The sequence below is a fragment of the Rattus norvegicus genome, chromosome 17 (assembly GCF_021556685.1).
Source record: "Rattus norvegicus strain SHRSP/BbbUtx chromosome 17, alternate assembly SHRSP_T2T, whole genome shotgun sequence".
In the NCBI taxonomy this organism is placed as follows: domain Eukaryota; kingdom Metazoa; phylum Chordata; class Mammalia; order Rodentia; family Muridae; genus Rattus; species Rattus norvegicus.
The window spans coordinates 9,919,967-9,937,113 of NC_141550.1; the positions used below are offsets into that span (position 1 = coordinate 9,919,967).

Below are 17,147 nucleotides of genomic sequence, written 5' to 3' on the forward strand. Positions count from 1 at the left end.
CAGTTGGCAGGTACAAAATCTTTTCCGTGCCTGTACAGTGAGGGTAGCAACCCTTAGAAACAAGTTTCCAGCCCACATCTGGCTTCACACCCTAGACCCCCTTCCAGGGACACATCCCCTTTAAAGCGCTCTTGTTAGGAGGAAGCCAACGAAGGGAGGCGTTAAAGATCCAGTTAACGCTGAGGACAACAAACCACAGAGCAGCCAACCAAATCTTCAGCTGAGTTCCTGGAGCCCTTGGGGGAAACCCCCAGGGCTTGGTCTGCAGGAACTACAACTTCCGGCGTGCTCGGCTGCACGGCCCGCTGGGAGTTGTAGTCCTCACCGGCCCGCTTCCCGCGCGGTTAAGGAACGGCCCAGGCAGGATCTACCCCCCTCCTCTCGTCTCTGGGGTCTATGTCCTCTGAAGTGTCCTTGAAAGGCCACAGAGTCGTATTTAACTTATTTAACAGAAGAAATACAGCCCGCACTCATGCCGGGTCACCGAGGCACTGATAGCGCGACGGTTCTACGCGCATCGCCCGCGCCTCGCGGGTCGTGCCAAGGGGAAGTGTCCCGACGCCCCGCCCCACCCTCCCCCAGCCTGCGATGGTGCGGCCCGATAGGTCCATTGTGCGCCGCGGGGAGAGACGACGTTCAGCTCCTGGGTTTCGCCAGCGACGAGGGGGCGTGTCCAGATTCCCCGTTCCCGACTTTCCCCGCTCGGCGTTGGTGAGGCCCGACTCGCCCATTGTGCACACCAAGCGGGGAGTTCACTGAGGGGGCGTGTCCGGACGCCCCGCCCAAGTCCTCCCCCTCACAGCGATGGTACGGCCCGACCGGCCCATTGCTCTCAGTGAGGCGGGGTAGAACATTCAGCTCTGGCGCGTCGTCCCCGCGGTCCCGGGAAGGTAGTGTGCCCAGACGCTCCGCCCTCTAACCCCCCTCTACGATGGTGTGGCCCGACAAGCCCATCGCGCGCATTGGGGATGGGGGAGGCGGCGAGCAGGGTCGTCGCCACTGGGAGGTTCCACTGCGGGCGCAGGGGGAGGGCCGCGGCCGGCGGCTTGCGAGCCGCAGCCGGAGCCGGACCGGGCTGCCCCGGGAGCAACGCGCCGCTGCCTATTCGGGGTGGAGCCCAGCCGTGGCCCCAGGTAACGCCCGGGCGCGGGCCGCTGTAGACGCGGCGGGAGGTGCGGGAGCTTCGGTGAGGCCTTGCCGGCCCTAGTCGTCGCTTCGGCCGGTCCGCTTGGTTCAAGTGCTAGGGCGCCGAGCTGGACGAGTTCCTGCGCGCTCTGCGCTCGGATGGTGGGACTCCAGCGAGGATCCTGTGCCCTGTGGCCCCGTGAGGGTCCCTAACATTTTAACCTTTGGCAGCCAGAGTAACTGGAGGTCCAGGGAACAGAACAACACTGACACAGGGCCATCACTGCATTCGCGATGTCCGAACCCCGGGGGGGGGTCGGGTAGGTTTGCATCTTGCCCAGTCGCAAAGCTTTTGCTGTCTGAGCCCCAGCTTGAGGGGAGCCGGTGCTGGGGACCAGGGAAGGAAAGAATCGAGGGGTGATACGTAAAATTCAAGGAAGTGGGGTATTGGGCCTTACCGACACTGCACTCCTGTAGCCCCAGTTTTCTTCTCAGTGGAATAGTGCTCTCCTACCCGACTGCAGACTGAGCGATCCCAGTGGTGAGGTGCATGCAGTGTCCGGGTGAATGAGAAAAAAGCCCCCCGCCCCCACCCCCACCATACACACAAGGTTCACACATCCCACTGCAGATAGAGCCAGGGAATCGCACCAGTACACCGAGATCTGAGGAGGTAGGTACAGGTACTCTCACCCCTTGGACAAACAGCCTCAGGGAGGTTAGGGAAGACTTCAAGGTCACAGCCCCCGAGAGTCTAAGCAGTCTACATGTAACCTTTAGTGTAGTAACGTTCAGCGGGTGAATGGTACCTCAGTTATTAGTGTTGTCATCGACCCCATTTTACAGATGAGAGCTGAGGTAAAGAGAAGATAACCTACCCAGTGTCGAAGCTGATTGGTGCTCTCGTGAGCACAAGACCCAGAACATATCTAGCTGCACGTACCCCCACTGTGTGCTCCTTGCCCATCTGCACAAATGGTCCAGTATTTGGAGAAGCAACGCTTGGGGTTCATCCTTGCCCAAAGCAGAGAGGATGTAGAACAGGGCCTGTTAACGCTCTCCCGGGTGTCTGAGGCTCTGGGCTCCAGTCTGATGCTTGGTAGTATTTTGAGAGACCTGAGTCCCGAGGTCTGTGTTGTGTGTCCCAATGTTCCAGTTGCATGTTTTCTTAGTTTGGGGAGGGTACTGTGTCCCACCTCTACGGAGGAAGATTTGAGGGGCCAAGGAAGAAGGAAGCAAATACTTCCTCACTCAGAGAGGGGGAGGCAGCCAGTCTTCAGGCTCGGATGGTAGATGGGAACCCTGGCTGGGCAGGGCCCCACTAGGAAAACAGTGCTGGCACCTTCTCCCTGCCTCAGCTTGCCAGAGTCCTGCTCATGGGCAGATGAGGCCTGGAGGAGGAGGCTGGAATGCTGCAGCCAGTGCTTAGCCCTCCAGCTCCCGTCTGTGTGCTCTCAAGCCACTTGCTAGATCCTACGCCTCTCTGTGGTCTCCTTTTACCTGATGTCTTCGCAGTCTCAGAAATGTGTATGGGTCGTCTGTCACCTCAGTGGTCTCTTCTGTGAAGTGGGGCAAATACTAGCATCTAGCTCCTAGCTCACTGGGAGAAGATCAGGGTGTGAGACCTGAGGAAGTTCTACAAAACCCCTTAGCACTTGCCGGAACAGAGGCAGCAACCCCATCTGTGCTTTCTGCAATTCACTGGGCTACCCTTCTGGGTTCTGTGGTGAGGGCAGTTACTTCCTCTCTGAGAGTAAACAGTACCTGCCAACCGGGGGATGGGCTATTACACACAGTAGGTGTAAAGGCCACACCTCACAGGGAATGGGCAGCGATGAGGAAGAAGCACACACTGAAGAGGGCCACACTGGGGTTCCAAAGCATAGGACTTTAAAGAAAAGTCTAGATTTCTGGTTTCTGTTGGAAATTTAGAAAACTTGGTAAAAGTCTCCTCCCTTCTGCCCATAAATTTTGCATGTGGCAGGAAGGATCTTCAGATTTGGAGGAGGTGGTTTTGGCGGCTGTTCCCGGGGAGAGATTGACTGAGGGCTTCCAAGGCCGGGCCCAGAGAGATCAACAAGAGGGCCCCGAATGGGAAAAGATGAAGGGACTGCCTAGCCAGCTATGGACAACCTAGAGCTTCTTTGAGTATTTGTGGCCCAGTGGGAGCCAGGTCCCAGATGAGTGTGGACCCTGCTAGGACCTGCAGGGTGACCACACGGAGATAGCACCTGTTGAGATGCGGCCTGATCATGGCTCTTTGGGTCTGGGAAGCCAACGCAAACCTATCAGGTCAGGAAAGGTAGGTACAAGGTGTCTAGCTTTGTGTAGAGCTTGACCAAGAATCTGCCAGATGTCGGCATGTGAAGACATATTAGACAGAAAAAATTATACCCAGGCCAGGCGTGGGTTCAAAAGCCCATAACTGGACTGTAGATGGAGGGTGAGTTTGTGTGTTTTATGGGTACACATGTGGGCTGATATGTGGAGGTCAACCCTGGATGTCATGTCATTCCTTAGGCAGTGTCCATCCTTTTTAAAGATGGGTGTGGAACTAACCAATTAGTGTAGACTGGCTCGGTAGGCAGCAAGCCACAGGAATCCATGTTTATTTTCATGTGTGGCAGGGATTGAACTCAGACCCTCAAGCTTGCTTGGCAAGTACTATCTCCCTAATTGTCCAGAGGGTGGCTTTCCAGGAAAAGAAATTAGTAATCTGTGCTTGTGCAAGTCCCTTCCCTTATGCAGTCCTCAGCCTTACCCATACCTGGGTTAGTGCTGATGCCTGCTTCTAGTGAAAGCTGATTTCAGTGTACTTAGAAGGTGAGCCCCTTCATCCAGGAGATTACTGAGTGAGACAGTGACTGCAAGGGTTTTGTGTGATTTGTTCACACAAAGTGAAGGTCAGGGTCCCATCAGCCCTTGTAAAAGAGGAGGTGGGAATGGAACTTTGAAGGAAGGAGGAATTGATTTGTAGACTAGGAAAGGCTCCTCCAACAGAAGGGGCCAGGCTCAGCTGACAGAAGGAGCACCATCATGGTGCAAGAAGCACTTAGAAGAGATGAGCCCAGAAGATGGGCAGAGTGACCATATTAAAGTCACCTCCAGGTAGGAGCAGCAGGCAAGTAGATCTAGGTGTCTTTGAATGTGGGCAGGATTTCTAGGTGCTTGTAATTGGTGGAGATGAAGTTGAAGGAGACAGGAGAATTGAGGAGCCAACAAAGAACATCATTGTGCGTGTCCATGTCAGTTCATACACATTTGTGGGAAATAGAGTGCCATTCTGAGTATTGTCTGTGCCACTGCGTCATTTCCCTGAAGTCCCGTTGCTCAGAGATCTACAATTGTCCCCCGGTACCTTGCCATCATGCTGCTGGCTACACATCCATAGTGCAATTAGTTGGCTAAAGGGTGTTCTGAGCTATAGGCCAGACCCCCAGTTTTCTTCCAGGTTCTTTCCATTGGTTACTTTTCCTGAGGAGAGATTTACATTGTAAGAGAAAGTTTTTAATGCCTTAAAATTGGGCTTAAAGGACTGGAGAAGTATTTCAGCAGTTAAGAGCACTTGGTGCTCTTCCAGAGGACCAGGGTTCAATTCCCAGCACTTATATCAATTGACTCAAACTATCTTTAACTCCAGTTCTCAGAGGTCCAATGAGAACCATCTGGCCCTTACAGGCACTGCATACATGTTGTACAAACATACAGTCAAATATATTCATACATATACATAAAATGATAAAATCCTTTAAAAATAGGCCTAAGATAAATTGTTTTATAGGTTTTGGGCAGTTTTTTTCAGTGGGTTGTACGGTCTAAAGTTTGTATTTTGAGACAAGATTCCTGTGTAGCTCTAGCTGTCCTGGAACTCAGTGTGTAGATCAGGATGGCCTCTAACTTAGAGGCTATCTGCCTCCGACTCTCAGTTTCTGGGAATAAAGGCATGGGCCATTACACCCAGCTCTGTCTAGAATTTTTTTTTATAGAATTCATTTTTAAATGTACTGGTGTTTTGCCTGCGTGTATGTCTGTGTGAGGGTGTCAGATCCCCTGGATTTACAGACAGTTGTGAACTGCCATGTGGGTGCTGGGAACTGAACCCTGGTCCTCTGGAGAGTAACTAGTGCTCTTAATTACTGAACCATCTCTCCAGCCCTCTGTCTAGAATTTTTAAAAGCAAATGCACAGTTACCAAATTTAAAAATCTAAACCAGGAGTGGTGGTATATGCCTGTAATTTCAGCTCTTGGGGAAGATCAAGAGTTTGAAGCTGCCTGAGATACAGGAGACTATGTTTATAAACAAACAAAAACAACAGTAAACAAAGAAAATAGAAAATGCCCTCCCGAACAGGTGCACCCTAATGACAATTCCTGTATCATTTCAGGATACTGTATGTAGATACAATATCCAGTTGAAATTAATAATACTGTTACATCCTATTAGCAAATTAGTTTGATTTTTTTAGTATTTGAGATTATGGGATACATCTACAAAATACAGAGTGTCACCAGTCTGTAGCCACAGAGGTTTAACAAATGTTGCCATTTTCTACTGACACCTTGTTCTAGGTTGGTGGGCGCTGGAAGAATCCAGTTACTACAGACCATCCTAGTAGACATGAGTGCTTTAGGTAATGCAGATAGATGCAGAAGCTTATATAATCGGTGCAGACACCATACCCCACTTTGTACGTTTGCCTGGAGGACAGTCTAAGGGGAGACCGATGTCTGCTCCATCTCTTCTCTCAGCTGTGTTTCCTGGTGTGTGATACTTTGTTGTTTGTCTTTTGAAGACAAGGTCTCTGTAGCTATGTAGACCAGTCTGTTCTCGAACTCACATTGATCCACCGGTCCTGGTGGAGTGACTCTCCTCTAGGGTATAGTGGACTCCTTGTCATAATCCCTAGGCTCACACGTGTTGGGAGGCATAGAGAACTAAAGTGCAGAAACTTCCCTGGGTTTGGTACAAGGGATTCCAGCTCTTCCTACTACTGCTGAACTAGAGTCTCTCCACCCCTTTTCCCGGGCCGCGCTGGAGGCGGGGTGGCGAAATGTTTCTGTGACGTCATCATACGCAGGACCAATCCCCCTGCCCGGGAGACGTTAAATCATTTGCATGGGACCTCAGCCATTGGTCTCTTCAGCCATCTGGGTTGTCCCAGCTTTTTAAAGGCGCCGCGAAACGGAACAGAAAACGAGAGTCGAGAGGCGAGGTGAGCTATGAGGTCATCGCAGGCCTGCAGGGCTCGGGAGTGACGTCATCTCCGGGAAGTGTGCTTGCTGGGCTGAGAGCGGTCTTCTCACCTCGGCTGCCTGAGAGGCTGCGTGCCCCACAAAGGCCGCGGCCCTAAGAAGGTAACCATGACATGTTAGTGCGCGCCGCCGCCCGGGCACCTGAGGTCGTGCCCCTTTTCACCTGCAACCTGGCCTTGGGGGTTTTGAAGTATGAGGTGGGGGCGAAGAGGCTTTTTTAGCCAGCCTTTCAAGATGGCGACCCGCTAGTCACGTGCCGTCCGCAGGACCCGATTGGCCGACGCGCGGGGTGGGCGGGGCCTGCGGGGCGGGGCGGGTGCCGGCTCCAGCCGCTACTGTTTGCTTGAGCGTCCTGGCGCGCCCCCGCGAGCCGCCTCCCGCGCTGCGCGCCTCCGCCGCTCCGAATGTTGTGAATCAAAACGTGGGGCTGGTTCCATCCGGCCGCCGCGGACAGTTCTTAAAGGGCCAGCCCTCGGAGAGCACAGCTGCGTCCTGCGCCGCCCTTCTCTCGGGCCCGGGCTGGGGAGGCGGAAGACAGAGCAGGCTCGCGAAGGAGCGGGCGCTTCACCGTCCGCACCCCGCATCGCGAACAAAGGAGCCCGCGTGTGGTCGGACGGCTGCCGGTGAGTCGGGCCAGGCCTCTAACTTCTGTCCCGCACCCCGGAACTACGGCTCCCTCGGGGACGCGTTGTTGTTTGCCGGCCTCGTAGGCGTCGATTCTGAGCTGCGGGAGTGGTGGGGCACAGTGGCCGGGCCCCTGGGGCAGGTGCTGCCTGCGGCTACCTAGTTCGGGCCCGGCCGCTTCTCTGCCTTGCGGAGCGCTGCGGTGGAGGGGAAGGAGCTACCCCCCTCCCCCTGCAGCCGCCACTTCCTTTGTTGTTGCTTTTGTCTCACGCCGAGCACATGGTCCGGGATCCGCGGCTCTTAAAGTCACAGCGCTCTAGCCCCAGCGCTGCTGCCTGGCCTCTTCCCTCAGTGTTCCTCCGAGTGCGGCATTACGGAGTAAGAGGAGAACAACGGAGGCCCCTCCTGGGACGTGTGCGAGCTTCGGCCCCATCCTCAGGGAGGGGGTAGCTTTGAAAGACTGCTGGAGCCCCACTGCCTGTGTCTGGCCTGCTTTTGGGAGGCACCTTATCCTCTAGGACTTTGTTTTCTTCCCCTATAATGTGAACACCTGGTTTCTTGTCTCTGCCTTTTTAGGGGCGCCCTGGGGAGATCTCAGTCCTTGCTTAAACTTATTGTAAATAAGGCTTAGCAGAAACTAAAGGAGTTCTTTAACCAAGGTCACCCAGGGAGTTTAAACTGGCCAAGGTGTGGTGGTTCCACCCTAAATCGGCCTCCTCGGCCTTTGTAGGAGTTAGGAAGCTACTGTTTAGTGGGAGGTACAGCTAAGCAAGCAAGTAGGGAAGGGGAGCTTGATTCCCGCCATAGCCTGATTTTGCTGACCGAGGGAGCATATCTTTCTGCAAGCAGACCTTACTCGGGAGTCAGAATACGTACTTGACCAGCAGGGGTGTGGACCCATGAGGGCAAGATCAGACTTAAGGAGTTTACACAAACTTCATAGAGAATACAGTGAAAGAGAGGTGAGGAAAAGCAGTGTTGCTGGTTGACCTTGAGTGTTGATTGGTCTAGCTCAGTTACTCTTGCCTCGCCAGGACGGCTACTCACACTCCCATCTCCCACGTGGTCTTGAGGTGTTCTGTGGTTTTTCCTCCGACCACTGTCATTGAGAGGACTGGGGCTTTACAAAGTCTGCACCAGGGAACCAGCCAAAGAATCAGTTGTGTTCCCCGTGAGGTTTCAGTAACTGGAATGGATGTGTCACCTCTTTACCCCTTTAGTTTCTGGCAGGAGTTCGAGAACCACCTTTCCTTCCTGGGGTGCACAGCTAGGGCAGCATGCATCTGCCTCTTTCAATACTTGTGTCTGCATAGGGTTGGGGTGCAGGACAGGAAAATCTGTCCTCCTTTCTAGTGACAATGCACACACTACAGCTGGCATTCCCTTGAGGTTGCCTTTTCCCTTGCCTTTGGAGTGGCCTTTGATGGTTCCCTAAGACGAACCTAAGAGGTTGTTCCCATTTTTACAAAGGAGCTCTCTGAGGTTCAGGGGGTGGAAGCAGTGGGCAGAAGACCCTGGCACAGTTGGGGATGTTTGTTGGGGGATGCTGTTACCGTTGGCCCCATTGCTCCCACTAGATGCCCTGCTAGCTGCTAGTTTGGGGTAGGCCAGGCATCTTGTCTCAGGTATTCTGGTCTTCGTCACCCTTATTTGTACCTGACCTGGAATCCCCAAATCGAGGTATCTCGGAGAGAAAGCCCATTTTCTGACTCTGTGGGGGGGTAGGGGGGTGGGGGTGGGGGCGAATGCTTTAGTCTTATTTCAGAGACTAGGATTTGTAATCTCCCAATGTTTACTCTGACAACACCCGGTCATTGATGCCAGACTGTGTGCTTTTACATACATACAGTAAAGGCTTTCTTCAGTGAATCCCACCCCTGCTGAGTGCCTGAACCTGAACAGGTCAGTGACAGAAATGAATCCAGGTGGTGTACCCCAGGCCTGTGGCCTTGGCTAGGCACTGTTGGGTAATGTGGAGAAAGCACTCTCCTGTTCAGATTGAAGAGTTGGGGCCCAAACTTGGGTAGAGGCAATGGTTCTTGTGATGTTTGCAGGGATGACTGAGGTGCTTAACTGACACAACGCTCCCTTGCTGTGTCAGCAGGTGGCAGCATTTGGACATCAGATGGCCGTAGGTTTGTTGGCTGAGAAAGAGTGGAAAGACCACCTTGTGACAGTGATGGCAGACGGCTGGCTGGTCCAATGTGATGCTCTTCAGTGTCCCAGGGCCCAGTGGGTTTCAGCATGTTCCTTGCCAAGGCTTCATCCTGACTCTGAGTTAGTTGCAGAAGCCTGAGTGAGATTGGAGACCCTGCCCTGACCCACCCTTGGGTCTGCCTGGGGTTACAGGACGTGGGCATATACCAGGCCTGGCATACTGCCAGCCGCAAACTCCTTTCCCAGTCCCTGTGAAGCCGTGAGGTGACCTTCCCCATGAGCAGCAGGCTGTAGAGACAGGCTTAAAGTCGCCCAATTCCTAGCTTTGCCATGTGGAACATAGGACAGTGAGTCTCTCTGCTAAAAGCTTTCCTTAATTAGTGGAGTCACCGAGTGTGCATTAGAGGGAAGGGCTCAGGAGAAAGAGAACCACGTCTGGCCTCAGCCAAGTCCCGAGAGTGGGAAGCAGGTCAGACTGCCTTATATAGCCTGTTAGAGGGAAGTCGAGTCCCAGGTCACTTTGGAGTTCCTCTTCAGCCAGCCACATGAAAGGGAAACCTGAAGCTCCCCCAACCCCAAAAGCTGCAGCTGCCTAGTCAGCCCCTGTCATGCGGCAGCGAAGGAGCTTTTCTCTAGCCTGCCCCTCACTCGAGCCAGCCGGCCCTGAAGCACACTAGTCTGGTCTCTGAATTTACCATAGTCTAAGGAGATTTGATCCCATTTCCCAGAACAGGAAACCAAGACTAGCGTGTTAGCGTTAGATCCCAGGCTTCAGAGAGGGATGGACCTGTCCTGTCCGGGTTTTATCCATTTCCCAGTTCTTAATTATACAAGCAACTGGATTTTTCTATCCCTCCACATCTTTCTCTAATTGCCTCCTAGGGTTGTGAGCCCCGGTCCAGCCCCTCCATCTCCCTGCCCTCCTGATGAGGCCATGGGCTCTGGCAGTGACTAAGTGGCCGCCCTCTGCCCCCGTGGGTCACTGTCGAGTCTCTACGAGACCTAGCAGCAGCCCAGGCCAGCTCTGGGGAAGGTAAGAAGTCGTCTCCATCTCTAGTTCAAGGGCAGCAAGTTTGGCTTGGGTTCAAGGGCAGAGGGGTGGGTCAAGGCCCTGAGCTACTTGGCTTCCTAGTGTGGGTTATGACCCTGGCTTCCCTCCGTGAATTATAAATGAGTGGTGCCCCTCTATCCTATTGGGGCTCCTCTGTGTGGTACAGCCTTGGCCACGAGGGCCCCCTGGCCAGCCCACCTGCCCAGGATGAGCGCTTACCCTCCCAGCAGCTGCTGCCCCGACCGCCACACCTCTCTGTAGAGGAGCACCGAGCTTCAGAAGCTCCTGCCGGCAGGAGCCCCCGAATGCTGCACCCAGCCACCCAGCAGAGCCCGTTCATGGTTGATCTCCACGACCAGGTAAGTAGGACATCTCGTACCTCACCCGTTAGCCCCAACTTATCTCTACAAGGCTGGTCTAAGGAGTAGAGGTAGCAAAGATGACTCCATCTTACCGTGCTTGGCATATGTTATCCTATGATGTGGATGGAGAAACTAGGTTCCAGAAAGGGGAGGGGCTTCTTCCCCAGGTTTTCTCCCTCCTGTTTTCTGGTGCTCTCTCCACAGGTGCACCAGGGACCTGTCCCTCTGTCCTACACAGTCACCACAGTGACAACCCAAGGCTTCCCTTTGCCTGCAAGCCAACATATCCCTGGCTGCAGTGCCCAGCAGCTCCCAGCATGCTCCGTGATGTTCAGTGGGCAGCACTACCCCCTCTGCTGCCTCCCGCCTCCGGTGAGTGAATGCTTTCTTCTGCCCAGGTACATGCTACACTACACTGTCCCTTCCAGCAGATGTGGTCACAAGCACCCTTAGGAACTGACCTAGGTGCCTATGCAGTACATTAGCTTGGCCTTGTGGCCCTGGCCCTTTCCAGAGCTCTGTGTGTGTGTGTGTGTGTGTGTGTGTGTGTGTGTGTGTGTCCATTTCCAGAGCTCTGTGTGTGTGTGTGTGTGTGTCCATTTCCAGAGCTGTGTGTGTGTGTCCATTTCCAGAGCTCTGTGTGTGTGTGTGTGTGTGTGTGTGTGTGTGTCCATTTCCAGAGCTCTGTGTGTGTGTGTGTGTGTGTGTGTGTGTGTGTGTCCATCCGTGTGTGGGGTTTAAGGCAGTGTGGGTTGAGGGACTGTTGCTGCCCACAGTGGCAGAGGTGCGGTAGTGGTGGTCATCCTGTGACATACAACCTGCCTGTGTCCTCTAGAGCAAGGCTGGGGTTGAGAGGTGCTAGAGCCTCTCGTTTGGGCACACGTGAGAACCTTTAGCTGGATGGTGTTCCCTGGCCTTTGTGGCAAGCATGGGCCCAGCTTCTCTGCCTCTCTCAGCAGCTGATCCAGGCGTGCACCATGCAGCAGCTCCCCGTGCCCTACCACACCTACCCCCACCTCATCTCCAGTGACCACTACATCCTTCACCCCCCACCACCGGCCCCGCCGCCCCAACCTACCCACATGGCCCCGCTTGGGCAGTTTGTATCCCTGCAGACCCAGCACCCACGTATGGTAAGTCTGGGGGCCGGAGAGGGTGCAGGGTGGGAAGACTAGGACTGGTTATGGCCAGCTGGCTGACCAGCCCTTCCGTGCCCAGCCCCTGCAGCGGCTGGACAATGAGATGGACCTTCGAGGAGATCAGCACCCCTTGGGTAGCTTTACTTACTCCACCTCTGCCACTGGCCCCACCTTGTCGCCTTCAGTGCCCCTTCACTACCTACCCCATGATCCACTGCACCAGGAGCTGTCCTTTGGTGTTGTAAGTGGCCGCCCTATCCCCCAGGCCGGGCTGGGGGGAGCAGACAGGCCTGCAGTTGACCTGCACTTGGGTCCCCTATTTGCAGCCATATTCCCACATGATGCCACGAAGACTGAGCACACAAAGATACCGCCTGCAACAGCCGCTGCCACCACCCCCACCGCCGCCTCCACCATCGTATTACCCAAGCTTCCTCCCCTACTTCCTGTAAGTGCCAGCATGACTGCCCTGGAGCCATTGGGCCTTGTCTTCTAGGGGCCTCCTCCATAGTACACACAGCAGTCATCCTTGCCCCTCTGCCGGTGCCTGGAACAAATCCAGGATCCCGAGCTTGCACTGTGCAGACTCTGCACTGTGCACAGGGTGGAGTGAGGGTCCCTTTGGACTACCTCTGCTGACCTGCACTCTGGGACTCCCTCCCTGTCTAGTTCAATGCTGCCAATGTCACCAACCACCGTGGGCCCTACCATCAGCCTGGACCTGGATGTGGATGACGTGGAGATGGAGAACTATGAGGTCTGTAGAGCCCGTGCCGGGGGTAGGGTTGGGGACTCGAGCCTCGGGCGCTGCTGACCCTCCCTTGCCTGGCTCTAGGCTCTCCTGAACCTGGCTGAGAGGCTAGGAGATGCCAAGCCCCGAGGCCTCACCAAAGCAGACATAGAGCAGCTGCCGTCATACCGCTTTAACCCTGACAGTCACCAGTCTGAGCAGACGCTGTGAGTGTCGCACTGAGACCCTTGGGAGGGCACTCAGCTGTCAGTGTGGGGTGACACTAAGCTCCTCTTCAGGTGTGTGGTCTGCTTCAGTGACTTCGAGGTGCGGCAGCTGCTCCGAGTTCTCCCCTGCAACCACGAGTTCCATGCCAAGTGTGTTGACAAGTGGTTGAAGGTAAGGTGGCCTGGCTCCTGGGCGTCTCCCGTGGGCAGGTATGGAGGAGTGTGTCCAAGTCGAATAGGTGGGGGTGGGGAGGTCACACAAGAGTGGGGTCTGACGTGTGGGTGTTCCTCTCAGGCCAACCGGACCTGTCCCATTTGCCGGGCGGATGCCTCCGAGGTGCCCAGGGAGGCCGAGTGAGGCTCCACAGCCACCACAAGAGCCCTGCCCAAAGCTCCGGAGACGGGTGGGGGGAAGCAGGGAGTGGCCCAGGGAGAACTGTAAGGGAGGGGCCAGGCCTGTCAGCGTTCCCACCTGCTACTCCAGAGCTGGTGCCAGGGTCAGCCCTGGAGAAGCCCCTGCAATAAGCCCCTGCGTTTGCCAAGCTCCAAAGACTCCTTCCCCCGTCTGCCTGCCTGCCTGCCTGCCTGCCCGCCCGCCATGGAGCTGTCTGAGTGTCCCCAACTCAGTCTGCCTCCTAGTTACCCCTGGGTCCTTCTTCCTGCTGGCTCTGGGAGGCAGGAGTCCATTGCCTGAGTGTGGTGGCTGGTGTGATTCCTCAGGCCCCAAAACGGGCCAAGGAATGGCCGCCCTGGGTCAACTGGTCTCTTGTACTGAAGTGAAGTGTTCCTTCCCTGCCCTAGTGTCCTGCCAGGTGTGTGGGCAGAGAGTAGCCAGAGACATTTCCTCAGTTCTCCTGTTTAACTCCAGACAGACTTAGGCAGTCAGCTCTGCCGCTGTGCGGGGTGGGTCTGACCCCCAGGACCCTTACTTACCCCAGGCACAGCACTCTAGCCCCCCTCCAGGCTGGAGAGTGTCCCAGCCAGGCTCCATGAGCAAGTGGGAAGGGGCTCCAACGGATACGTTGTGTTCTGCAGTAGCCGAGCCACGATCTGGGCATGTCCTTGTGTTTCTGGTGGCTACCCCTTCACCAGTGACAATGTCAGACCCATGCTCGATCTTCCCCTCTGTCGTTTTGCATGAATGTGAGGAACAGCAGTTTTTGTTTATTCATTTGGCCCAAAATTGCGTGTAGGGTGTGGATATTTAAGAGGTGTTTGGTTTTTATTATCTTGTTTTCCCTTTGGTGTAATAGGAGTGGGGGCATAGGGACCGACCAGGACCAAATGCCCATGGGGCAGGGTAGGGTCAGGTTGTGCCACACCAGTCCTCATGAGTGTGCGGCTGGGACTGCGCTGGGTGGCTGGAAGTCACAGGGCAGAGTTGGGGGGTCTGTGCTCAGCTGATAACTGCCATGCACTGTACTGCACATGTCCCTAGAGCCTCCCGGGACCGGCTGCTTTTCAGGGCATCTCCTCTCCAGCCAGGGCCTGTGTCCCACCTGCCTGGGTGAGTCTCCTAGCAATCCGGTGAGGACAGGGATCAGGGAGGGTGTGAACCTCCACCTGGGGGCCCCTCCCAGCCTGATTCCTGCCCTCCAAGGTCTGGAGGAGGCTGTGTTCCTTACCCTCCCTCCAGGTCCCTTCCCTTTCCCTTCCTACCGCCAACCAACTGGGGTTGCTGCCCGGAGTGAAGGAACCGCGTGTGGGGCCGGCACATCCTAGCAGGCAGCCATTGGCGCCTGCTGCCTCAGGGATGCTCCAACCACCCTCCTTCTCACAGCAGCCCTGGCTCCCTGCCTCCCGCCCCAGCCTGCCAGGGCCCCATTGGCCTGCTCCCATCCCACAAGAACCCAAAGTCTTACTGTATATAACTCCAGGTGATGTTTCTATATTTATAGCAGTGTTGAAAATCCACGTGTTTTACACAGAGAACCACCTTCTCCAACCCCCATCCCTTCCTCACCCCAAAAAAGGTTTTCAAACCCTTGTGGTTCCTGGGGCAGCGGAATCGGCTCATGGATTGTGTCGGCTGCGGTGAGGATTCCAACAAGCAGCTACTAGGGGGGAATACACCTTTTCTTTTTAATCATTTAAGAAGATTTATGAAGCAATTACTTAGGATGTTTGTGATTTGCCGACCTTGCTGTAGATGCCATGTTACCAATGATCTCCTGTGGTGGGGGCTGGCATTGTTTACTCTTTATTTACCAACTTCTGGCCTAGGCATGACAGTGGGCACCTTCCCCAGCACTGCTGGGCCAGCGCCTGTGTTCTGTGTTAGAAGGTTTATATATATATAACTGAACACACACACGCACACATATATAAACACACGTGATTTGGGGGCCCTGTTCCTTGCACATCTTACAGTTACCTCATTTTTCCCATGTATGTATTTGAGAAAATGCTAATATATAGAGACAAATGGTTCTTAAAGCTTAAATGTGTGGTTTTTCCATCCCATTGGACTCACATTGGTTTGTAGCATTTATCATAACTAGTATGTTGTACTATATATGTGTATACATTTAACATAACTAGTATGTTGTACTATATATGTGTATACTGATTGAAATTTTTAACAGATTTGTACTTTTTTTAAAATGAAAGTTGCTAGTTCTGCTTGACCAAGTAGTGCAATCATTATTTTTTTTAATATTGTTGCTGATTTCAGAGGGATATTCACTAATAAATGTATGATGAATACAAGTGCTGCCCAAGCTGCCTCTAGCCCCTGCGTCCTTTCTGTAGGAGAAGTGGGGGGGACCTGGGGACTGGGGTGGTGCTCAGTGGGGCAGTGGACCAGGAACCGAGCAGCACTGACCGGACATAGCGGCCTCGTGGAATTGGATTCTATGGGCAAGTTACAAGATTGCGTCTGACACCTGTTGTGGTGGCCCACGCACACCCGTAGGATTCGCTATAGGAGGCAGAGGCAAAAGGATCACAAGTTTGGGGCCAGCCTGGGCTACACATTTTTTTTTTTTTTTAAGTTTCCATCTAACTAGTTTGGGAAGGGGCATCTTTTACTAGTCCTGACTTCTAAATTCTTGGCATACATCTCATGTAGCCCGGGCTGGCCTCAGGTTCAAGTCTGTAGTTGAGGATGAACTGGAGTCTCCTGAACCTTAGGCTTCTGTCTCTCAAGTGCTGGAACAATGTCCCCTCACACAGGCCCTGACATTGAAGTTCTGAGGGAGTGGGCTGCATGCAGTGGGGCGGTACCATGTGCCGCCTGGCATGTGCCAAGCCCTGGACCTCATCCCCAACATGATGGGAAAACAAAACCCTGAGGTAGAGAGTTCAGACTGGATCAGGGTATAGTCCGATTCTGTATTTCTCCAAAAGGGAAAACCTCAGTTTACCTTAGTTAGACATTAGACAACTCTGGCTGCAGACTGAACCTCAGTTAATCTAGTCTCTTAGTTCAACATGGTTGGCCAGGCCACAACCTGAGAAAGACCTGTGTACTTCTTGTCTCTGGCCTCTGCTCCAGAGGGGCTTCATCTTATCTCCATGGTGACACTGGGTACTGGGCTTCAGGAGAGAGCATGCCAAAGAGGGGTAACCTGTGTGATGCTCCTAATCAGAGCTCTAGTCAGGTGCTTGTGTAGTTCGGATCATTTGAGGGAGAGGGGAAGGAGGGAGGATCAGCTGAGGTGTTTCCACAGTGAAGAAGTCCATTAGGAAGTATCAGTTCATACAGGAATAGGGAGGGCTCTGCTCAGCTAACGGGCCTTGCTCTGACCTGTGCCACCAGTCTCCAGAGTTGATTCTCAAGGCTGCATATTCTGTATTTGCTTTGGCGCAGCTGCACACCCTTGCAGCAGGCCAGGACATGGTAGACTATGTATTGGCAGCAGCCGAGTCGCCAGGCTCTAGAGCAATAAAAATCCAAAGTGAGGTGGGGAATGGGTTTTTAGAAGCTAGCAATAAATACATGGAAAAAATATATTGAGACAGCATTAACATGTCCTAAGCTAGTCTCCAACTTGATAGCAGAGAGGTTGGTCTTTGCCTTCGTCTCCCAAGTGCTCGGCTTGTAGGCATGGAGGAGTGCTGCGGTGCTGCTGGGCTCTGACTGCTCAGTTGAACACTGACTGCTCTTTAACCGTCAGTAAAGACTTGGGGCTGTCAGGATGGCTGAGCGGGTGGGAGTGTAGCCCTCTTCCAGACTGAGTTTGATTCCCAAGCTCCAAATCAGGTGGCTCAAAACTGCCTGTGAGCCCAGCCGCCTAGGACACCATGCCTCTGACTTCCACAGGCACCCACACATGATACCTTCACACAGACATGTAAAACGTTAATCTTAAAGTCCAAGCTATGCCGGAAACTAAAACCTAGGGTGCAGGCAAGTGTAGCTGCACACAGATAAACCCACATCCGGATGAATGAAATGTGTCTTGGAATTTTAGGAAAAAACAATTTTTTTTTTTTTTTTTTTTTTTTTTTTGGTTCTTTCTTTCGGAGCTGGGGAC

The 17,147-nt window shown here is 53.9% G+C and overlaps 1 protein-coding gene across 29 annotated transcripts; it reads left to right on the plus strand.

Moving 5' to 3' along the window:
* The first annotated feature begins 834 nt into the window (after positions 1-834).
* Rnf44 (ring finger protein 44) lies at positions 835-15,399 on the plus strand. Of its 29 annotated transcripts, none has more exons than XM_087590943.1 (12): positions 8,828-8,905; positions 9,108-9,235; positions 10,043-10,193; positions 10,378-10,570; positions 10,778-10,945; positions 11,530-11,706; positions 11,792-11,953; positions 12,039-12,160; positions 12,382-12,469; positions 12,548-12,669; positions 12,742-12,841; positions 12,965-15,378. In XM_087590943.1, the coding sequence occupies exons 3-12, from the start codon at positions 10,087-10,089 to the stop codon at positions 13,025-13,027; spliced, it is 1,302 nt and encodes a 433-aa protein (XP_087447069.1). In that variant the 5' UTR covers positions 8,828-8,905; positions 9,108-9,235; positions 10,043-10,086; the 3' UTR covers positions 13,028-15,378.
* The last annotated feature ends 1,748 nt before the right edge of the window (positions 15,400-17,147 follow it).